Source organism: Xiphophorus maculatus, chromosome 12 (genome assembly GCF_002775205.1).
Source record: "Xiphophorus maculatus strain JP 163 A chromosome 12, X_maculatus-5.0-male, whole genome shotgun sequence".
NCBI lineage: Eukaryota > Metazoa > Chordata > Actinopteri > Cyprinodontiformes > Poeciliidae > Xiphophorus > Xiphophorus maculatus.
In genome coordinates, this window is record NC_036454.1 from 5056175 (window position 1) to 5081085 (window position 24911).

Genomic DNA, 24911 nt, shown 5'->3' on the forward strand with positions numbered 1-24911 from the left:
TTATCCGAACCTGAACTTGGGCCAGTATTTGACCTGTCTGCGTCTCTGGACTGGTCCTGTGGGGGCTTTCGGGATCACGGCTGGGGGTCTGGGGGGCGACGGTGGCGGCGCTTTCCTCCTCTCTTTGCTCCGCTCTGTGATGGTGAAGCCTTTCTGGGTAAAGTCATGCAGGCTGGCCCTGGGTAGGAAGTGGGTGGAGACGTGCTGGGATTTGACCCGCGGACTGGAGCCCATTTTAGCTTTCCCCCGCTTATTGAGGGCAACATACCACTCCCGACCGGTCCTTTGGTTCCTGTGGATCACCGAGGCGTAGGTGTTGTAGCTGTTCTCCTGGAAACGTTCCCTGAACTTGCAGTCGTCTGAGAACCATTCCTGAAAAAGGGAGAAAATAAAAGGTATTAGCAGATTTAAGTTCAAACAAGTTGCCTTTTAAAGTAAATGTTTGTTTGCAGAACACGCTGGCTCCTTCTCAGAGACTCCATTTATTTCATTTTTACTCAGTTAAAACTCTTCTTAAAACGGGAAATGTTAAATACAACACAAAGTATTTATTTATTTTCTTTTTTTATTGCAACTAGAACCACTTATATCCAGCAATGTTTACTAGGTGCAGCCAATTCTGCTTTTATTTAACTTTAGCTAAATATAACAAACATTAAAAAAAATCTTATACTTGTTGCTGAGAGCAGAAAAGGAGATAACCAGTCAACATTCCCCCCAAATCTGTAAACTGTATGGGTTATTTTTATCTTTTGATACAATTCTGCAAAACCCTGTTTATATTTTGGATTTACAATAATTTATACATCATGTTGCTAGTGTAGTTTAAAGTTTGCTAGGTCAAAAGTCAGCTCTTTTTGTTTTCATTTAATCACATTTTTGGGGCCTAGAGAGCTTCCGATTTTAAGATATTGCCCCATGTGGCACAAAGTTTGAGCAACAAACATCCAAAACTCCTGCTTTTTATACACACCAGTGTGTTTGATTAGCAGAACATGGTTGCTAAAATCCTTCTTCTATATTTAAGTCCTTGAGTTAATTTTTTTTTCTTTTATGTATAAATTAGTGTGCAATCTGGTTTACACCTTAGGTTAGATTACACTGATGTAGCTCTAAATTTTTAGTGTATTTATTGCATTCATATTAAAAACCCCAGCTTTGCAGAGAAAACATTCTCCAAGCATATCTGTACTTGCTCCACAAATCCCTCTGACTTTAGTAAGTGGAAATGTTTCACAAATTGGACCAAACCTTGAAGAGAAACTTGTTCTGTTCTCATAAAATAGAGAACAACACCGAAAAGAAACAAACCCATTAGGTGTTCCCTGCTGTACCTAAGAATATCCCTGATGGGAAACTTTCAGAAAGTACAGATGCTTTCCTTCTTGCGGGGGTTTGACTTTTCTTGTTGAACCTCATGGCATTTTGAAGAAAAAACAAACAGTTCTGCTTTGCTGAAGAGCGCAGCATAGCAGAAAACGATGCCATTCCTGCGCTGGGTAAACATGCCAGTCACAGGAGAGCGCGGCGCGGCTCGTCGCGGAACACTACAACCCTTTGAGTTTTTCTAAGTGGCCAACGCTTCCTTTGGGCTGTTGTTTTTAAAGATGATTAGAAAATTGCTCGGCGCTCCAGAGTCGTCGCTGCAGCAGGGATGAAGCGGTTTAACAGAACCGAGCAGCATACCAGCTCTGGTACCAGTCAGGGATTTTGACATTTGGAAACAAAGCCGCCGGATCGTGCACCAATGAGCTCTCTCACGCAGGCACGTACGCAGAGGAGAAACCCGGCGTCCGCTGGCCTTCACGGGTTCATTAGCTGCAGGCGGATTCCACAGATCTGATTGGTTGAATCCTAAAGCTTGGTCACACTCCTCAAGACTTTTTCCCACGAGCCAGAAGTATTACCTTGTGTTCATATTTACATCTGCAGAACGGAGATGTTTTTAACGTTCTAAAGTTACTCTGACAGCCTGTAATGCACAGGGTTGAAAGTTGCTGATTTTCAGGCACAGCTGGGAGGGAAAAGAAACTCTTTCTAGGGAATGATTGAATCTAAATAAATTGAAAACAATCATGTCTCTTTTGCTCAAACAAGCTCTTGCTAATGAATTTATTTCATCAAACATTGCAAAGGAAATCAGCTTGGGTTTATGATGATCTGTGATGACACCCCCTCCGCCCCGTTCACTTATCTTTTCAGTCTCTGCCATCTGGCAGAAGACTGGGAGTTGATGGGGCATCTTTCAGAGAAAACGTGAACTGATCCTTTTCTTCCCGAGCCTAGTGAGAAATGTTGCTGTTATAAAGGTTAATTTAGTAAAATATTAATTTATCTTTTTCTTATTGTTTCTTCTTGTGAAGTCTTGTAATTTTACTCCTAATATTGTTAATTTTGAATCAGCTTATGTCATGTCATCGAATGCCTGGTTAGGTGTTCTCTCTTTTTCTCATCTTGTCTAGTCTTATTGTTTTTAAATCATGTAATCTCCTTATTTCAGCCTAATCTCACATCAACTCAAAATATCTGGTGTTGCCACTCCTTACCTCATATCTTGTCTCATCCATTTAATCTAATCATTTTTCAGGTTATCTTATATTGTTTCATCTAACATTAGTGGCGTTTCCATTAAAAATGTGTGAAAAACTTTATTGATATTCTGCTAATGTTGAAAAATCACAATTTTCCAAGACCTGTGTATCCACTAAAATTTAAAAGCACTTAAAATCCCACATGAATTGGTTTATTCACTCTGCGAGTGATTAAAAGACATGTTCCTCCATCATCCTCCCACCACTTCCTGTCGTCTTCTTTGTCATTTCTGCCAGTAGCAACAACCAGTTGCTGATCATAGGAGTTATTTGTTGCGAAAAAAATATTTTCATTGCGCTTTTGTAAAGCACAATAATCTCACTTCAGCCAAAAAAATGGCCTCATCCTCACTCCAATTTTGAGTTTTTCCAAATAGCTGTTTTTCCATTTATTTTCATAATTGAAAATTCAGAAATGTTAAGGTCAGTTGAAACACAGCTACAGTCTTGTTGTTTTTCATATAACCTATATGACTCAGCAAATCTTCTCTAATTATGTTTTTCTTCACATCTGATCTTATCTCAACTTATGCTCTCTGGTGGTGACGTTCTTTGTCTCATGTTTGAGCTTAGATTCATCATTGGTGTTGAAGATACAAATGCAGAGGATGAAGAGTGTAACATGACTGTGAAGCCTGAGGTTTTCCACTTATAACCAGATTGGAGTTTTACTTCTGCAAATATTTATTGGAGAGATCTCTGCTCCTCAGGCTAAAACAGAAAGAAACAAATCTCTGCTGCTCATCTAAAATGCCAATATTAAAGCTCCTGCAGATCAAAAATTCATTTTGATAAATCATTCTTCAAACCATCGAGGTTCACCAAGAACTACCAACTGAGGTCTTTGTTAAGGTTAAGAGAGGTTGGCTCTGTTGCTGCTCTGCAGTGGCTCTTAATAATGTGAAATAGGAATCAAATTTTCGCCAGTTGTTCCTTACAAAGCAGCCATTTTTTATACATTGAGGAAAATGAATCCAAACCTCTCTGTGTGGCCCTGTTTGAAAATACAACTACCCTGCTGTTAAGTCATGATTTAACTATGACTACTCACATTTTTTTAATAATTTTCACCAGCTATACATGGAGGCCAAATAGCTGCCTGACCTGCAGAATAAAAAAAATCACTTCAAAAGAACCCGCAGGACATCAGGAAGTAGGCTAAAAGATCTCAAAAAGCAGCACATCATGCCCTGATGTAAGGAAATTCAAAAAAAAGTCATTGATAGCTAAATATCACTCTGAGAAAGCCAAGTAGGAAAAGAGTTTGGACACCACTGACATAGGCAAGTGATAAATTCAATAATCATTTATAAACTGCATTTTTTGTTTCCTTCAGTTATGGTTGATATTAAAATGTATTTTGTGTTCTAAATAATTTAGTCATGAAAAAAAAATCACAAATGGAAGAAATCTGAAGGAAGACTAATAGTTTTTCGTGGTTACTGTATCTATTTACATTTAGTAATTGTCTGGTTCAGACTCCAGATTAAGCATTTGTTTAACTCCAGCTGCAGCACAAAGTTTTGCAAAGTGTAATTCCTAAACTGGCATAATGGAAGAACATATTTCTTTATTATTATTATTATTATGTTTTTCTGTAAAAAGTTGGATGAGGTGGTTTTTCAGGCGTATCGAAATTGATGTATGTGTAAAACTGCAATTGAAGCATCACATTTTTGACATCACATGAGTCACATGATCAACAACTGGATGTTACTACTGGTGGAAACCATAAAGAAGACGACAGGAAATAAAAGGAAGATGATTGCTCAATGTGTTTTTCAATGACTTATCATGTGAACAAATTTATTCATGAGTGATTTTAATTACATTTTGTATTTAATGGAAACGGCATATGAAATTGTGTGTGTTTTTTCTCCAACATTATCAACAGAGTTTTGAACACATTCCTGATGGAAACACAGCTTGTGATATTCAAATTATCCCAAAAGTGGAACTGAGTATTTACTTTGAGGAACAACGGCACATCCCTTCCCACTGACATGATTTTCTGAAACAGTACGAGGAGCTGAAGCGGCAGAAGTTGCCTGTGCTGGGCATCGACTCTCTCAGCAGACCGCCCGGCTCTGAGCTCGCTGCCCTCCAGCTTATTGTTTACCCGCCATATTCATTTTCACTTCGTGGCTCGCTCCGCTGTATATTATCAGACGTCCCAGACTGGACTTAATCTGTTCTTCCCATTAACACTCGCTAACCGGGAGTCGCTTCTATCTGTTCGCCTGCCAAGGCTCCCACAGATGACTTGCTGGTGATTCTGACCGCTGACTGGTCGGCCGGCCAAGCTGCTGCGGCAAGATTTCAGCTTGCTGTGCATTCGGGGGGATTTAAGAACCTCCAAAACAGCGGCTAAAGATTACAGCAGAGTGCGAGCGCCATGACATGCTTACGTCAGATTCTGTGGCTTTCTGCTGCAGATGCCAAGCAGCACAAACTCATAAAACAAACATAGCTCCTCAGGAAGGAATTCCATGGAGAACCGTTTCACGAGCAAAGGATGCTCCGCTGTAGCCGTGAAGGAAGAACAGGCAATGATTTCATGTTAGATAAAAGAAAAACAAGAATTCCTGCTGCACTGCAAAAACACAAAGTCTCACCAAGTATCTTTGGTCTAGTTATAGAGCAAATATCTTAGTACATTTGAAATAAGACAAAACAAACTTCCAAGTAATTTTTCAGAGATATTGTGGAGTCATTATTGTAGAGTCAATAGTACCTTAACATTGATGAAAAAGAACTGGTTACATGGAGAGGTGCAGAAAGAATCGCAATTGCTAGATCTGAGAATTCTGAATTGATTCAAAATGATCAGAGATTGATTCTAACATACGCTGAAGTTGTACGTTTTTCCTGCTCCTATTTGCATTATTTGTTGCATGTCACATCCACTGAGCCACCGTAGAGAGCCGTCTTACACACCGTTTCATGAACAAAGGCTAATCTAACCTTATGCAGGGAATTTTAAGTTACATAATTTTATGCACCAACCAATTTGTGTGTAAATGTGAACTGAACGCTTGATGCTAAAAGATTTGTATTTTGAGTTGTGAGTGAAATAATCTGCCTGTGTAACTAGTACTTTTCTTGCTGAAAAGTTATGTTTAAGTTAGTTCTGTCTTCATTCAAGTATACTGAGACATTTGCACTGGAAACTACGGTAAATCAAAAATACTTGGTAAGATTTTGTGTTTTTGCAGTGTGGCTGGTCCTGGTCAGGAGTTGGTCGCTGATACGTTTCAGCTTTTACAAAAACAGAATCTTGAGTTGCATTATGCAGAGGGCTGTGACTAGAAGACAAACATAATGAATGATTGAGCAGCAAAACAGACACTCTTCCACTTGAGGTGGTTTCTGCAGCCTGGAGAGGACGATGAAGGTGAGGACATCAGAGAGTCTTAACCAGAGGACTGGGAAGGTCAGCGGAATCTCTGGAAAGTCTAATCGGGTTCTGATGCTGCAACAATATTCCCATCAGAAGCTGTTTTGTGAAACATGCGAGGAGTTTGTGGCGTGTGTAGAGTCCTTACGGTGGAGTGGAGCCGTCCTCTTTTATTCATGGCCAGGAATCTGTTGCTGTAAACCCCTTTGATGCCGATGACGCCCTGAGAAATCGCAATCAGCTCCAGGACACCTGGAAAGACAAAGACCACATCTGGACAACTGAAGGACAATAACATCAGTTTAGTTCCAAAGCTCTCACATCAGCTCTTCTATTTGATTCAGCTGCACGTTAAAAAGTCTGTTAGTCTTCACTTTGAAATCAGTTTGAAGCAACAAAAGAGCTCAAACATCAGTAATGACAGATATCAATACTTACAGGCCATTGCTTCAAATGGACAGTTTGGACTTTTGTTTATTTCATGGGTTAAGCGCTCTCAGTATTTCACCTACAGAAGACAGCAACTGGAACGAACAAGTTGAGTGTTTCTCAGAAAAATAAATTAGGGAAATTCTGGAATAATTTCATTTTGAGAGAAAGACCTCGATTAAACCTCTCCCAGGTAAATCCCACACACTAAAGCAGTCAAATCGTGACACCGTCCTCTTCCTAGCTAGTGCTGTCCCATTAGTTTCAGCTTTCAAATATTGGCCCATGTGAGTCTGGGCACCTCAGACTTAGAGTCTTCCTCAGGCCAAAATGGACGTCTGTAAGTCAAATGTTTGTCATGAGTAATGTCCCAAACTTCCCTGCCTCTCAATAAGAGCTTTGATCTTTGTGAGGTATATGTAAAGCTTCTGTAAAACTGGAACAACTGAGTAGTTTCATGTTTGCCTTTTTATTCATATGGACTAATTTGGTCTGGAATAAAGGAAAATTTTGTGTCTAATTTGCAACTTACATTTTTAAAGTTATGTATATGGTGAAAACATAAAAGTTAAGGTGCATTCTAGTGTGTTAGTGGGTTGTTGAGAAAAAATCAGATCATGGGAAAATAAAAAACTGTCATATCTTAAAAATAATAAGTTTGCTGAAACAAACTGGCAATCTCTTCAGCGTTTGTCTGTAAAAACTGAACAAAACCAGAATGCAATAAAAAATAATTTTCTTCTCTGCAGTTTTTTTAAATCTCTGAGATTCATTCAAACTTCCAAATTTAAAACATCCTGACTCGTGTTCATCTGCTGCCTGTCAGGCACACACACACATACACACACACACACACACAGATGGCTGCTGCATTTAAACCGATGTAACCTGACAACACAGTGAAGAGAGACCATGTGCGCTTCCACAGGGAGCATCGCCTGTTTCATCAGACTTCAATAACAACTGAAACACATATTTACAGGTTTCTAACCAGGACACACACAGTGGTTTACAAAAGAATTCAGGCTCATTAAATATTTTTCATGCTTCGTCCCATTAAAGTCACAAACATCAGTGTTTATGGGATTTTACATGACATCTAAATATACCTTTGGAGCTCCACGAGTGAAAACTTTGCAGAATTTTCCTTTGCTGAAATTGCAGCTGCTGGTCTTTTGACTGACATTTCTGCCCATTCTTCTTTGCAGAATGGTCCGGTTGGATGGAGAGAAATGCCGAAATGATTAGTCGGATTAGTCAAAAGAATCGCGATGAGTCGAATGTTGGAATAAACCTCAACTAATTTCGTAATCGATTAATTGCTAACTGGAGAACACAGACTCAAAAAAGGCCATTTGCTGGAAAAAAAACAATGTATTCAGAGCAGAACTTCAACTAAAACAGCACAGAATACATGTTGCATTTAAGATAAAAACACCTTTGTATGCAAGTGTGTTTTAGCCAAAACCAAAAGGAATTTGGCGTTTTTGAATTTTAGGCAATAAAATGTTTATTTTCTTGTTTAAAATAAGATTTTAATTATACATTTATTTGCATCTTTTAATCTATTTCTAATATTGTATAAAAATGCTGAAGTGGTTAAATAATTTTTTTTTATCCAATTAATTGATTAGCAGTCAGAATGATCGATTACTAAAATTATCTTTAATTACACCCCTAATGTGGAGCATCAATATTCAAATCTCACCACAGATTCCCAATTAGATTTAGGACTGGACTTTGACTGGGCCACTCTTTTGATCTGAACCATCCAGTTGTATCTCTGGCTGGATATTCAGGGTGGTTGTCCTGCTGGGCGATGAACCTCCACCCAGTCTGGAACCTTTTGGAGCCTCCACCCAGTCTGGAACCTTTTGGAGCCTCCGCCGGGTTTTCTCTAGTGCTAGCCTGTTTTTAGCGCCACCGTCCTGTCACATGCAGAGGAACAGCACTGCGCTGCAGCCACTGACATTTTTCCAGGTGTGTTCAAGCTGATGCTTTCAGCTACACACATTTTACTAGTAGAGTAAAAAGGTTGATTTAGGTGTTGATTAACCAGAGCAGCTTGTTCCTGTGTCACCTGATTGACTGAAAATGGGATTTTTATTTCAACAGGGTTTGAATTGCACCTCTTCCATTAAGGCCACATTTATAAAGCGCATGAATATAGTCATCCTGTCAAAAGGAAAGCTGGATTTATGCTAAGATTAAAATACACACAGGTGAACTGTTTATTAAATAATAACTAATTAGGTTAATTTTAAAGTGAATTGCATGCATTGTATTTTATTTAGGGTATCACAGTAAAGGGGCCTGTAACATGAACTCTTAAATTGAAGTTTGCAGTTGTAATGTTAAAATTTGAAGAGGATATCGGTGAACTGAAGGATTTTACATCTGTGCGCATTCATTTGAACTGAAGGGGGATTACCAGTTCAGCAATAAGAAATCAGCTTTCATGTTATTTTTTTTTTCTTATTTAACTTTAAAAAATCAAATCTAAACTACTTGGTTTTGCATTTCTGATTAGACAAAAATGCCCTCACTTTTGTCTCTTTGGGCATAAATGCTGAGTAATTTATTGCTGCAACCTGCGCACAATCCACAAAAAGGCCCAACATCATGTCCATCGATTATGGATTTTGTTGCTAATTTCATCCATCACGCCGCGTTTCGCTCTAATGGGTTTTAAATCAGGAAGTTCAACTTCCTCTGCGTCAAAGTTTTATCGGACAGACCCTTTTATTTAAGCGGCATTTATTTTTTTTGCTGCGCAGTGGAGTCGCGTTGTTGTGATGTCAGTCACGCTGATTTGCAGCCGCGCTCATCCCGGCGCCTCAGAGCTGCACCTGTTACTTCCACAAATAGTCTACCTGCCAACATCCCGGACGGACACAAAAGAGGCTCGTCAACCTGATGACTTGTGCTGATATATTTCACACCCCTGCTCCTGTGGGAACCATTACTGTTGCAACTTACAGGAATAACATTCATGAAAACATAACCAGGAAACTTAGGAGGGATAAAGAGGAGTCGCGTCCAGACGTTTATGATTCAGTAGTGGAGCTGCTTTGTGCATGCAGGGGAAGACTTACTCAGCTGGTTGGGCTCATGGCTGCCGTTCACTCTGCCGTCGGGATGAATCTGGAGGTGGAAGCCGATGCCAACCCTGCAGTAGAGCCTGCAGGTCCTGCGTCCCGAGCTGATCCCCTCCTGAAGGAGCAAAGAGGCGCGCTGCGCTGCGGCCGCGGCGCAAATCCAGTGAGCGAAGGTCAGAAGGCAGAGAGGAACATTCATTCTTCCCAGCAGGAGACTCTCACCACGCCGCGTTTCGCATTTTAACCGATCCAGTGGCGAGGTCAAGAACCCAGAAGGTTTGCGCGCACAAACGTGCGGCGCGGGTGGGCATTACCCCGGCCGCGGTGCTTCTGCTGGGGATATTTATAACGCCAGTGAGCTCACAGCTTCATGCATGCCTGAGCTCTAAAGGACGCTCTTTCAGCGGGATTTTGTCGCCGAGATGCCACTCCTGCTCAGCTCCGACCCACAGCGTGAAGGAAGCGCCACCGACACGGAGGTCTTTCCAAGAAATCCTCCGCGCCAGGATGCAGCATTTTACGCACAGAAACAAAATATTTTGAACGGGAGTGAGTCGGTTTGTCCCCGGAGCTGCAGGACGAACGTCTCACCTCCTTTTATCTATAAAGAAAAGTTTAAATCTCCGACCCATAGATGGGTTTAAACACTGGCTCTGATGCTTTATAATGTTTTACACGGCTGCTGAAGAGCTGAATCACGTATTCTGAGCGGAATCCATGTCCAGGGTATGGATAGAATAAAAAGTTAATCCTTCAGTAAAACAGCCATTAATAATGAATATGGTGATTTTTACAGAGTCTCCGATACTGTTTCACTTCCATTTCAGTTGTTTACCTTATCACATTACAACAAACTTTAGTGTTATTCAGATTTTAAGTGATAAAGCAACATAAAGTATAACTGTCTTGGTTTGAAGTTTGATTTGCATAACTGTGAGTGGAAGGAAATCGATATGGTACCAACATGTTTTGCACAAAACAACTGGAGTTTGGTGCAGTTGCGTCTCTTTGTTGGTGGCTCTCTGAAACCTGTTTGCCCAGAGCGCCAAACGGGCTCAGGCCGCCTCTGCTTGGGAGGTTGTTTTAAAACCTAACATCCTTCAAATCCCTCCCTGACCTGTCTGCTGTGTTCCTGGGTTTGGGTCGTTCTGGCTGTTCACTAAAGTTCTCTAACAAATCTGTAATACCAGAAACAGAACAGCTGAATTTACACTCAGATTAAATTACGTTGTTTACCAATTAGGTGAAAATTAAACAGGATTTGTACATGCACAAACATTTACAAAACAATTTTCTTTTCTATACTCTACTTCAATCATATAAAATTAAACTAATGCACTAAAGTTTGTTGTTGTTGATTAACAACAACAAAAATTGCAGAGGTAAACATCTAAACTAAAGTTCTTAAATACTGTTGCAGATCTGTTCAGCAACAGGTGATGAAGACTGACTACTAGGTCAGAAAACGTGATCACTGATAAAACTGAGGACAACGACCTGAACGTTTCTCTTTTTATGGACTTGCATTTGCTTTTCAACAACACAAATTATTTAAAACTTGAGAAATGTGCAACTTTCTTATAAAATTATTCGAATTTTTCACTCATTTACAGTTTCTAGAGCTGTTCATCGCTGAGAATTGAATCATTCTGATATAAAATGGCTCTGAAACCTAAACGAAGACACAATGTAGTGTCGACACATCAGAGAGCTTAGATAAGAACTCATTTTAAATCAGTTCTTCATGCTCTTTACTAGTAGCCTGTTTCAAACACACAATTTGGACTAAATTTATTTAGTTAAGCTCTTGAAAAAAACAAAACAAAGATGGATATCACAGGAAACAGGATTTTAGCTCCAGCGAGATGTGTTTGTATGTGTATAAAAATATACATACAAATTACGTTTACATAATGTCATCATTTTTTTGAACCAAATTGACAGTTTTTTTACTGAAAAATAAAACCAAAGTCTCAAAAGCAGCAAATAAATGGTTTGATAAGCTGCAGCTGAGAGATAATGATGGCCTCCTTTGTGGCTGAGACTAATTGGATTGTTTGTCTTCTCTCTCACACCCGTGTACACACACACACACACACACACACACGCACACACACACACACACACAATGTCAGAAATGAGACACGCCTTCATCTGGGTACTTTAGTCCAATCAGGCTCGGCTTGCAGAGCCACAGGCCAGGTGTGCAGATCTGAACATCTTTATTTTCTGCTTTTTACATTTTTCTCATAATCATTCTTATTATTATCAGTCCTGTTATTTGATAGATTGTAAAATGTAATAATAAAAAATGTCTTCAGATGCAAAAATATGCTTGATTTTCTCCCGGGCTGTTTCTATGTTAAAGAGGAAATTAATCGAATTCATCTACTGTAACAACAAATGTACTGAGGCAAGTAAATTAACTATTATTTCCAACAGTAGAGAGATTATTTGCTCAGCAGATTACCCAGGGTCACCTGCACCTGTCAGTGATGCTCAACTCAATATTTTCTTGGTTGGATCTAAAATTGTACAGATTTTAAATGCAGATCAAAAATGTGAATATTGATGATAATGGTAAGAAAAAGTTGTCTTACTTTAATTAGGCCTCAGACACACTCTGCCACCATGTTTATGTATGTACATTATTTCCTCATGTTCAGTTTTTTGGTTTATTGTCGTGTTTTGTCCTGCTTCATGCTGTGCTCCTGTTTTCATGTTTTCTTGTCATTCTGCTCCACCTGCCAGTTTTTCGCTGCCCATCAGCTTCACTCAGTCCGGCTGTGTCTGATCTGATTGTCTTCCTCTCTCACCTGTTTGCTGAGCTACTTAAGCCTCTCAGTTTGTGCCGTTCCTCTTTGGCTTCTGCAGCGTTTTTTGTGCCTTCCTTATCTGTTGGTTTTGTTCATTCATGAGACTTATGTGTTCATCATTTAACACTTTTAAAATGTACAACCTGAGCAGTTGTCTGTGCCTTGCCTTTATGTTTCATGATAAAAATAATATTCATAAGGTTATTAACTCATCAGAGCCTTCCTGTCTTGCCATGTGGGAAGAGTTGGATTGGTTTGAAGATCATGTTTCCCTATTTTGAAGCTCTTCAAATAAAGTATTGGGAGGAAAAGGCATTACAATATATCTCACCTCGTCTTCCCAAATGAGTTGCTCTGCTTTATTTTGAAGAAAGACGTAAAATAAAATCAGTTTAAAAAATAAAAACCCTTATTGTGTTAATTTGGTTTGTGAAACAATTTTATTAACCCTGACTGACCTAAAACAGAAAATTATAAAAATGAGTTCAACTGTATATTAATGTACATTAATCAGAAGTGAAAGAAATATTTTTATCTCTAAAATGGAAGATATTGTCAAAATACATTGAATTACATTATGCAAATATTTTTTCTTGGTCTTTCACCAGTTTTTATGAAACATCTCATGGCCTTGGATTTAATTTAATAATTTTTTTAATGCAGTACAGGGGTTGCATTAATCACATAATTTCCATCTTTGACAGTTTTACTTTTAAATGGTGATGGAAAAAATTTGAAGGCTAAGTAATCATACACCTATTTGGTGCAGATGTGCAGAAATGTTCGACTCTATGCTGCGTTATGTTGATGTGACAACCTGTGATGAGACAATGTGGATTCTCTGTTCAGCTTCTTAAGCTTTTCATTAAAAAGAAGGGAAATTAAAATGCAATTGAGTATGTCGTTTTTAATCAATTTAAAAATTGATCAAATAGATTATGAGGGGTTTGTTTTATGACCTCACCATTCAAAATGACAGCCAATGAAAAAGTCCAGCACAGCCTCAAATGTGGAACATCTTCAAGCGTCCGTCTGAGAATCAGTCCAAGTTATGCTTATTCATTTTCTATCTTGGCATGCATGCTCTGTAATCCCTCCCTCATTGTTTTAAGGGGCCCAGCAATGTCTGAATTTAATTAGCTCACGCGCCTGTGGATTACAGCCGGTAGAGGGGCCTAATTGTCTCTGGCACACAGGGCCGGGCCGGGCCGGGCCTGCTTTACCTTTTATGTAAACAGCAGGGCGGTGTTTAGTCCCACTGTTCTATAACGGTCAGCCATTCCTCTGAGGCCATTCCAGCAACAGTGAGGTAATCCCCCCGAGTCGCATAAACACTGATGATCCTGACTGATTCCTCCGCTTGATTGATCCCAGCTTTCAGCAGATTTATAGAGTCAGTAATCAACAGACGGCAGGTTCTGCAGATAATAATCAATATGAGGACAGGCATGACTCCCTGGAAGCTCTGACGAAAGTCACGAACAAAACAAGACTCATCTGGTGGTCAGCGTTGGTCAGACAGTCTGCAGATAGATATTTGTTGCTTATGTTTATTTCTAGAATCATAAAGGCACCAATCTGAGTCTACAAGTAAATAAGAAAGAAGAGGAATTCAAAAATTAAAATGCTATCAGTCATGAATAAATGGCAAACAGGGAGCCAATGAAATGTCATCTGCTGCCTTTTGGATCTGTTGTTTTTTATGAAAGACAAAATCATTGTACATCGTGTCCCAAATTATTATGCAAATTGGATTTAAGTGTCATAAAGATTACATTTTTTGTTGTGCTATTAAATTTATAGATGGTATTGTGTGTCAGGGCTCTTTGAATCACTATAATTAATTTCAGAGAGCTGGTTGATTAGTTTGTCTGATGAACTCAATTAAAGGAAATCTAAAGAAGGATGTTCCACATTATTAAGCAGGCCACAGGTTTCAAGCAATATGAGAAAGAGAAAGGATCTCTGCTGACGAAAATCATCAGATAGTGTAGTGCCGTATTGCAAGGTATGAAAACATTAGATATTTAACGAAAAGTCAAGCATTATCGTACTGTGAAGCGATTTGTGGCTGGTTCAGAACAAAGATGGATTTGTACAGATAAAGGCAAAATGAGGAAAGTTTCTGTTAGACAAATTCATCAGATTAAGAGAGCAGCTGTTAAAATGCCCTTACAAGGCAGCAAACAGTTATTTGAAGCTGCTGGAGCCTCTGGAACCTCAAGGTGGAGGATCCTCCAGAGACTTGCGATGCATGAACCTACTATTGGGCCCCTAACCAGAGCTCACAAGCAGAACCGGTCGCAGTGGGCCCAGCCGTACATGAAGATTAATTTTCAAACAGACTTGTTCACTGATGACTGCTGTTCAACCCTGGATGGTTCAGATGGACGCAGTAGTGGATTGGTGGTGGATGACCACCACGTCCCAACACGGCTGTGACGTCAGCAAGGAGGTGGTGGAGTCATGCTGTGGGCCGAAATCATGGGGAGAGAATCATTGGTCGGCCCAAAAATGACCTTAGCAAAGTATATGAACTTTCTGACTGATCACTTTCTTTCATGGTTCAAAAAGAAGAGCCGTACCTTCAGTAGCAAAATCATCTTCATGAATCACAATGCACCATCTCATGCTGCAAGGAATACCACTGTGTCATTGGCTGCAATGGGCATAAAGGGGGAGATACTCATGGTGTGGTCACCATCCTCCTCTGACCTCTGACCTCAACCCTATTGAGAACCTTTGGAGTTTCCTCAAGCAGAAGATGTGAGGGTGGAATGCAGTTCATATCAAAACAGCAGCTCTGGGAAGGTATTCTGACATCCTGCAAAGAAATTCAAGCAGAAACTTCCACTTTATGTATTAAAATGCATCAAATCTGTTTAATTAAAGCTAAATATTTTTTGATTCAGTTTCTTTAAAAATTTATTTAATAGTTTTAGTACATGTGGCATTACACTGTTGGGTGTTTTAATTTCTATATCTGCCTTTGTTGGTTCCTAATTCAAACATAGCTGCTTAATCTTAGATCTTTGACTCCTTTATATTGGTAATAATAACATTTAGATCAATTTTGTTGATGAGAAATCCTTGTTTAAATGAAAAAAGGTTCAGCATTTCCCTGCCCTCCATGAAAAATGTACAGTGGAGCCATGTTCCTGGATTTCCTTTTTCATTCTTGTTTTTATTTTTACTACAAAGCCGATTAATATTTGGACATGTTTTAACCGGGGTTTCTTGCTGGGGCTTCAGCCAACTTCCCTTCATGTTGGAAATATGATTTACAGTGTTTATGAAACTGTTTGGCAGTAGAATGAAGACGTGACGAGGCCACACGCAAACAAAATCGCTACCAGCTGACCTAATGTTGACTCTGATGCTATGTCAGAAGTTGTGCTGGCTCTCCAAACACGGTATGGCTCGGCTCCTTCAGTGATTCCCACCATCATCAGCCGGACCCTCTGGAGACCTGCCGGCGTGTCGCCCGCAGCGGCCAGCCATTGCCACCGGCCGTGCCGCTCCCTCTGCAGAGCTCTTTGACCTACAGTGGGACGCCGTTTCCCCCCTGAGCCCTCCATCATCACGAGTTCCAGTCTGGCCATGAAAGACATCTGTGACATGAGACGCTTGGGAGAACAGCAAATCGCCGGGGAAAGAGCCAGAAGACGTATCTGAAGTGCAAAGCCTGAGCTTAGAAGAGGAGTTTTAACTGAACTTCATCCTTTTCAGTTTGCTGAGTCTCAGTGGAGCCACAAAGCAACACCTGTTCGCTTGTTACAGACATGCCACCTGTCTGCAAGGGGAGCCGAGTGGTAAAACGTCTGATCCACATCCATCCCTTTGGGCTGAGAGAAAGGACATCTCAACCTCTGACAAAGAATCCGGTTTCATTCTTCAAGTCTTAGAAATAAGGTCCCAAAAGGAACACAATGATTTTAAAAGATATGGATGTTCCACCGTTAAATGTGATGTTCTTATTGTACAGCACCAGCTGCTTTTTCATTATAAATGTGCACAAAACTTTGTCTATGTTCCGCTAACATTGAAAAAAAACACAAGTTTGCAACTGTGGTGTTTCCTTTAAATAAAAGGTGCAATTAAAGTCATGTGAATGAGATTGTTCACTCGATAAGTTATCAGAAAAACATGCTGTCCCATCATCCTCCAACTACTTCCTGTTGTCTCTTCCTTTTTGGTTTGCGCCAGTGGCAACATCCGGTTGTTGATCCTGTGACTCAGGTGATGCAAAAAAAAGCGTTTTCATTGCAGTTTCGTGAAATGAACCAATTTTGATACAGCTAAAAAAAAAAAAAAGATTTATCAAAAAACAAGTTTTTTCAAAATTCCTGTTTCCATTAAACACATTTATTTTCTAAATGTGAAATCACGCAACCATGGTAAATGGAAACACAGCTAGTGTCAGTCAAATGGACTCAGGAATGTTTGGGTTTATATAATTTGTGATGATAAAACAACAAAACAACAATCTCCTGCAGTAATGACATCTAACCAGCATCACTTGTGGAGCTCAGTGTGTTTTAGTTGTTTTTGATGGTGGAAATCTGTTTTTAGGTGTCCTTTCCCTTATTAAATATCAGCTTGAGTCCTTCATGAGAATTTCCTTCCTGATACTGGAAGCTGAGTTGACTGTGACCACTGTTTACCGAAGGGAAGACGACGACTCCTCATAATTACTCTACAGAAGCGCAATTCCAAAAAAATGTATATTGAAGGACAAAAAGTTTGAAATTTCTTTTCTCCGATTACAAACTGTCTAAACTGGTCCGTTCGTGTTTCTGGTACTTGACAATCAAAGTCTTAGTTCCTGACATGGAGGAATCTGCATTCTTTAAATGGGTTCAACAACATGCCTGCACACATTGCTGAAAGCTAAAAAAGAATAAAAGCTAAAAACTGTACAACTCAGAATAGAAGTCTGCACAAACTGAGACGTTTTCTTTCCAGTAACAGATTTATATTTCTGCAGAACCTGAGTCCTGCTGCTTGGAGTCAGGTGGAGAAATGCACCAGATGGGGCTTTAGGTGATGAAATGCTTCCTGCTGAGTCTTTTTAGAAAGTCTACAGCTCCTCATCAACAACCAGGAGAAACTGGATGACTCTGGGATTCACTCTGCAGAGGGAAATGCAGCTGCAACAGAAAACCAGCAGTTTGGATGGATTCCAGTGGATTCACATTCAAAGTTTGTTTTTTTATTAGATGCTGATTCAGATAGACAAATAATGAAACAGTTGTTGTCTTCTAATTCCACTTTGAAATGTATAATAACACAGCATCAACAAAATAACCAACAACCATGCTGCATATTCTTGCAGACTAACATCTGTTTTGTCAAAGTTTTCCTGCTGGGAACTTTGACAACTTTGACTGGTTCCACTTTGACTGCTTCTTTAGAGGTTTGCTGTGATTTCCTGAAACATTTCTTAACGGAGAGCCTCGTGTACAGATTTTCTTGTTAGTGGCCTGAATGTTCTTCTCACCAATCACAGAACAACATGAAGCTAAATATTAACTAGTTTATATAGATAATCGGGCACAAATGAAGCAAATTCAGCATCCAGACTGAACTTAAATAAGCATCCATTTGGGTTTCCCCTGACGACCACAGCTGGGGTTTTCCAGGTTGCCAGTGGATCCAAACTGGCAACCTGGAACATGAGGCGAGACTTCAGTGGTTTCTGGACAACACTCTGAATCCAAAGGTTTCTATTTTTTCCAAACAGAAATCTAACATGAATCAAAGTCAGGTTGAAACTGAAGAGCCTGAAACATTTAATCAGCCACTTCTGAAGTCAGAACCACTTTTTCTTTTCTTCAAGTGTTCCCTGGGTGGTCACGTTTTTTAGGGCTGAAGACAAATCCAGTCTGTTTTTCCTCACGGTAATCCATTACCACCATCACTTCTGCATCTGGCGCAACCCAGAACCTTCATACATCTCCTGTTTGACCTGCCACTGCATCTGATCACACAACATGTTAAAAATCACACTGACAGCAGCTTTACAGGCAAATTTAATATGTCTCTTTGTCATCTATTCAGCTTAAAGATTAAAGGTTACTAGCTTTTTACATATTTTTATTTAATCCTTTCTGCCTTCTTTGAGTTTGGAGTTGATGACCTTCCCTGGTCATCAACTAGAAACAATTAGTTTCTTGACCACAGGTCTGCAATTTTTAAATTCTGATTGTTTATCCACCTTTAATTTACCGTCTGCCAGCGCTCCATGATTTCTGAAAATTCACAGATCATCATCAAACTGGGCCTGGTTTTTTCTAGGAAGTTGCTCTTTTTGGACATTTTGATTCCATTCTTTACTCATAAAGGTGTTCTTGTGAAAAATGTAAAAAAAAACAACAATTCTGTGCAAGAGAAGAAACCTCATACATGGATTATTATACCAGGATAATTTGACTGTACACAACCTGCAATACATAAATATGATTTTTTAATATAAATCATGATGCACTGATTCACATTGTAGAATAATCTACATACAATGTGAACATCCTGAAGTTGTGTTGTTTGCACAACTGGGCCTCACAAGAAACTAATCTGTTTCCCCAAAAGAAATGTGTTTAATCAAATGTACTTCTTAAGAGGGGCGATAAAACTGTCACTCTTTGTATTTACTCAGCTTAACTTTGATAGAGAAATTTGTTCAATGATGTAAAATATTTAAAAGTGACAAAAGGAAAAATAATTAAGAAGTCTGTGAGGGGGTAAAATACCTTTTCACAGCAATTTATTCATCTGCCAACAGTTTTAGCAATGATTGGACGACTAAGAAAGATTTTAAAACAACAAACATCTAAGAAGGTCTGACCGGCCCTGATGCAGCATGTCTGCTCAACGGATCCTGAATACAAACCTCAAATTAAAAACAATTAAAGGAACTTAACTGCTTGGCTAAATCGTCCCAGTGTTATTTCTGTGCTTCTCGGTTTTTGCTCTTAAATATAAGCAGGAAAAATACGATCTGTTTGTTGCTGGATGCCAGACATGCCTAACCAAGACAGCATGCAGTGTTGATTTTACAGCTGATGAATGAACTACAACCCGAGCCAGAGCTTGTCGCACTTCAACACGTACACAGGTAGCAAACTGCACATTCCAGTGATGGCTGCGTTTTCACACAATGCAACTAAACACAACATGTCACAGTTTGATAACCTGTGCAGTTACAGTTGAAACCAGATATTTACATACAACAAATAAAAAGACACATACACTTTTTTTTCCCTCATTGTCTGAAGTTGAATCAGACCAAACCTTTCTGGATTTTAGTTAGAATGAAGAAAATATTCATATTTGCTAAATGCCAGAAACCTGTTTTTATTGTTAATTTTTTTGTTATATAAAAACAATTTTTTAAAAATATTTTCACCCTTTTGTTATTTAGAAGTTCGCATACAATTGGTGAGTATCAAGTCAAACTACGTGACTTGAGTCAAATTTCGAGTTTCAACTGAAACTAGAAATTTCAGTCAGATGTTCAATTTGAATATGACCATCAGGTTCAAATGGACTGATGGTCATTTTGAATCTGAAACTTTTTCAAAAAATCAAGCTAGCCTGTAGACTTTCAATGTAGACTTCTGCTTTTGTTTTAATATGTGTAACTTACATTTTCCTTGGAACTCCTTAGAAAATTGAACAAGGTTGTCTGGTACTATGCTAAAGTAGTTCCAATCTTTTTTTTTAAGTATCATACATCTCAGCAAGTGAAAATTAAAGGTGTGGTACCTCAAGGCTCCATTCTCACCCCCTTTTAGATATCTATTTGATCACACCAGCTCAGATCGCCATCTTCAATATCTACTGTATGCTAAAACACAACTCTATTTTTGTGTCACTACACAAAGAGCAGTCACTGAGTCAGTGTGTCCACTATGTTCATGAGTGGGTTGGTCAGAATTTTCTCCAGCTTCATAGAGAAAAGACAAGAAATGACAAAATGTTTCTGCCAGAGTCTTGACCAACAACAATATGGATCACTTCATCCTGTCCGGCTCCATGTTTGTAGAAGAATAAATTTTAAAACCTTGTTGATGATCTTTAAGGCACTGAATGATCCCTCACATGAATGCATTTCAGAGTTGCTGGTCAAGTGTGATTCTTGGAGACACCTCCAGTCATCAGAGATGTGCTCACTCTGTTCCCGGCCTAGAACTAAATACAGGAAGACAGCATTTGGTTTCTATGCTCCTTGGCGCTGCAACCAACTGCCTGAAAGCCTGAGATGTACAAAACTATTTGCTCCTTTCAATCAGGAGTGAAAACTTTACCACATGCTGCAGCTCTCACATGCAGGCCAAATATTACTCTATTTCTATCATGTCTTGGCTTTTCATCTGCTTAAATTAGTCCTTTTGATAATTCTTAACATTTATGCGATTATGCATTATGCCGTTTTATTTTCTGATGCTTCATTTCGGGGGGGGTTTCATATTTGTGATACATTTGAGGTTCAGGGTTTTTTTATGTCCATTGTTTGTTAAATTGTGACTGTTATTCTGCGTAAGCACCTCAGTGTGTGTCTCCGGTGCTGTTGGGAGTTTGAAGTGGCCGGCTGCCAGCTGTACATGAGTGAGATATCGTTCTCAGTTTTAGCCAGGAAGTCTTCCACGCTTGAGCCAAGAGTGAAAGAGTGGCTTGGCGCTCCGGTCATTACTGTGACTGATAAAGTTGGCTTGACTTTCATGACAGGGAGGGGTTGGGGTAGAGGAGATGCTGGGGGGGAAAGAAGGCGGGGATTTGGTGGGTGGGGCGGCAACATGCTTGCCCCGGCCTCTAAGAAAACTGTATGCAGCGGCTGTCATGGAGATGTACTTCAAAAGGAGTGAAGGACCGGGGCTCACCAGCAGAATGCGCACTAAAGTAATCCGACCACCTTCAGTGTCATCAGGCCGAGTCTCTGAATGACAAATGAGGAACAGCAAGCAAAGCAGCTTCTCCGATGCAGAAATTTGTAAAGATGGTTGCAGTTTAGAAAACCAAGTTGCAGCTTTTAACATGCTTTTTTGTTTTTATAGCACATCTTGTGTCTGTTGTTGATGTCCGTTGTTTAGTAATCTGAAGAAAAAATAAATAAATTATGGTTACATGGTAAATGGGGGAGGAAGACGAGTGTTTTATAGATTGAGAAACTTGGATTAATAAGACAAACCATATTCCTTCAGTATTCTGAATGAGGGTACAATAAAGTTCAGAGGGTTACCACCATGCCTTACCGTGGTGGTAAGGCAGTCTGGATATTTTTTAAGCTGCAATTCAAACTGAGTGATATATTTTTAAAATACGTAGTAAATCCCATTTTCCATGTGTATATTATACAGCAAATAAAATGTAAATATATTAAATGCCGACTTTTTCCATGTTTTATCCCCATTTTTCATTTAAATGTATTAACTGCCGTCTTTTTAATAAGCATAAAAATAATATTGTCAGGCGGTGGAGGCTTTTAGTCCAGGGCTCAATTGTCATTCGCGGTTCTTTCACTGAATATCTCTCTGCCCATTTCCTCTCTCATTACAGTGAATAAAATCAAGAAGTGCCTTAAAATAATTTTATATAAATAAAATTGCATGCCTGTGTCTTTTTGTGTGAATGCAGGGCGAGATGCATGGATTACTGAGAAAGATGTGCTGGTGTTTGGTACAGTACAATCACTAAATGACTCCAGTAAGAGCAAAAAATACTTAAGTCAAGTATATCAGTAATATAAATATTATATTGCTGATATATTTAGCAAATTCTGAAGTCACACAGACAATAAATATGAAGTTATGTGCAAAATATGGTATTTTATCAACCAAAATAACAAAAATATATAGATTACATGATTACAAAACAACAAATTCAGAAGAAAAAAACGTTCTCAGTTCAAATTTCTTGAACATAAAACATGAAAAAAAAATTATTAGATAATGTTTTCTTCACTTTTTTCTTTTTTTTTTAATACTTTTTTTCTCCTTTTTTTATTTTTATTTTTTTTACCGTTGGCTTATTTTATTGCTTTCCTCTACAATGGACCTTACCAAGCTCCCCCCACAACCGACCCACGTGACCGCAAGTCTCACAAGCAAAGCCTCGCGGCGCGTTGTTTCTACGTCAACATGACTCCATTAGTGCATCATTTCTACCAGATTTTCACAATATATCAGCCACTACAATGAACAGAGGAACTAACAAGTTCATGTCATCATCTGGGAGGAGGTTACTGGTTTCTCAGTAACAAGCTGGTTGCAAACCTGAGGCCAGCAGGTGTCAGTCAGTTATGGTAGATCTGACATTTGGTTTGATGACGTCAATATGAGAAGCTACAGGCTGATGGGAGGAACCAAAGAGCTCTGGAAAGGTAAAGGCAAATCTTCTGAAGTTGGGTTATAATTCATTTAATTTCACATAATTATCGCGGTAGAAGCCATTTGTTTGTTAAAATTTTATGAAATATATTTGTTCTATTTGATGTTTGTTGTGAATGACGTAAACTCACAAATGAACGAGGTAATTAGTCCAACGTTTAGAAACTACAGCGGCTGTAATGCGCCACAGCAAAGGTAAAATAACCCTAACAGGTGATCAATTCAAAACCACTCCTACCTTTTTACTCTCTCTCTCTCTGTGTAGTTTAAGCACACCTGTTACCGTGGCAACCGCCTGCGCCCCGCAAGACGAGCGAAGATTACGTTAAAAACATAACATTCAGTCCGTTACGATATCAAGTTTCCAGGCTTGATATTTATTTCTCGATTATTAATCAGCGCTTCCCTGAACACAGCGATGGTTGATTGACTAGCTGTACTTGGTGCTAACGTGGCTAACAGGAGTAACAGTTTAGTCCAAAGCCTTTTCTGCTAAAATAAAATCTTTAGTGTATGTCAGATACAGACACATTGCATATTGATCTGTTTAGCTAACGTCAGACTGTGTAGCAGACAGGCTTCAAGGTGTAGAAGTTGTATCAGTTCTGCCATTATGCTGTACTTAGCTAACGGGAAGCTAAGTGTGTTTGTGAGATGGCAACGCACGTGACCACGTAGAATGGGCATCAGCCAATGAAAAGCGGCCCCTCTGGTAAGGTCCATTGACAGGGCGCCTCCTGTCATTCTACTCGGTTTGTCAGCAACTGACCAATCGGCGGTCGCAAGTTGTCCGGAAGTTCACGCCCCTGGAGTAGTTCGGGATTGCTAATGCGCTGTAGTCATAAATATATTGGATTAAAAAAAATGGATGTATGATGTGGTGTAGCTACTGTTAAGGAATCATGGCTATTTTTGATGGTTTAATATAGTTAAGCTAATGCCATGTATGTTTAAGTAGACCAACATTCCTTTGGACAAAAGCAGATGCAAGCAGGAGTTCACAGATAAACATTTTTCTGGCAAGGTTGTAACTTAGAGCAACCATAAAACACTATGCTCTTGAAAGGTTTTAAATTAGGAGGCCATAAAGAATATCTTCCCCGGCTCACAGGTCAGAGGTCAGGGGTTTCCCAGGAGCTCAGAGCTGCATCTGGAGTTGATCACAACTTAGGAATCTTGGAAAACACTTAGTTTAATTTCTGATATACCTCTTAATATTAATAGCAATAGTGTGTTAGATTAAAGTATATTACCCAAGCTACAAGTACTAATCTAGTAAATCGAATGTATTTGAAAATGTACTAACTATGACAATATCGGAATCAAAAGAGAATGATTTGAATGTTATGTTTTACAGGTTAAAAAAGACTTCTATCTCATTATTGTTTGTGATAAAGCAAAGGGTCAAATCTTTGGAGAAGCTGACTGCAGAGGAGCAAGATAGGTTTTGTGAAAATAACTTATAACTTTAATAACTAAAATGACTCTTGATATTTGTCATTAAAACTCAGGGGAAGGTCTAAGTTTTTTTCCAAGGTCGCTCTTGGTTGGTCAAAACAGAGGTACGCCCTATTTGCATATATTAACAAAGAGAAACGCCTTCCCTAGAAAAAGGGAATGCGCAACAATAAAATTCAGACAACTGTCCTGTTATGCTTTTAAGCAACAGCTGTCTCCAAAGGATCCTTTGTTCTTTTTAATTCTTTTGTCTCAGGTAAAGAATGTATTTTTGTACTCTGAAGTTTTCTTGTTAAATTCATACGGTGTTTTCTATTGAATTAAACTCTGTATCTCTGTGACGTCATCGAGCCTCGCCGTCTGTTTTTCCAGCCGTGACGGCATCCACTTGCGATCCGGGCTAACAGGAGGAAAAGAGAGCCATGCTTTTTTCAAAATTTAAGCTAACCTAATAAATTTCCTCCTTAATAATTTGGGGGCTCGTTCGGTTGCGGATTCTGAGCGAGCGGCTCCGTCACGCGCTGGCCCGGTTCGGCTCGAACGCTACAGTCGGGTAAGACTCTTTGATTTGTTTCCGTGTCTGCGACACGTGGACGATCGGTGCTGACTGTTTTGGTGTGTGACTACAGGGATGGAAAACTGCAGATGTATGAAGGTACTTCTAAAAGACTTTGTTGTTAATAGATTTGAATAGACACAGGAACAGAGGACCATGGCAGGTCCAAGCAGTCGGATTA

General features: G+C 39.3%; 1 protein-coding gene across 1 annotated transcript; it reads right to left on the minus strand.

Annotated features, from left to right (window-relative positions):
• fgf5 (fibroblast growth factor 5) lies at window positions 1-9743 on the minus strand. The gene is made up of 3 exons (XM_005808801.2): window positions 9513-9743; window positions 6137-6240; window positions 1-372 (listed from the first exon to the last, which is right to left on the minus strand). Exons 1-3 carry the CDS (start codon window positions 9712-9714, stop codon window positions 1-3), a joined length of 678 nt encoding a protein of 225 aa, XP_005808858.1. The 5' UTR covers window positions 9715-9743.
• Window positions 9744-24911: the final 15168 nt, after the last annotated feature.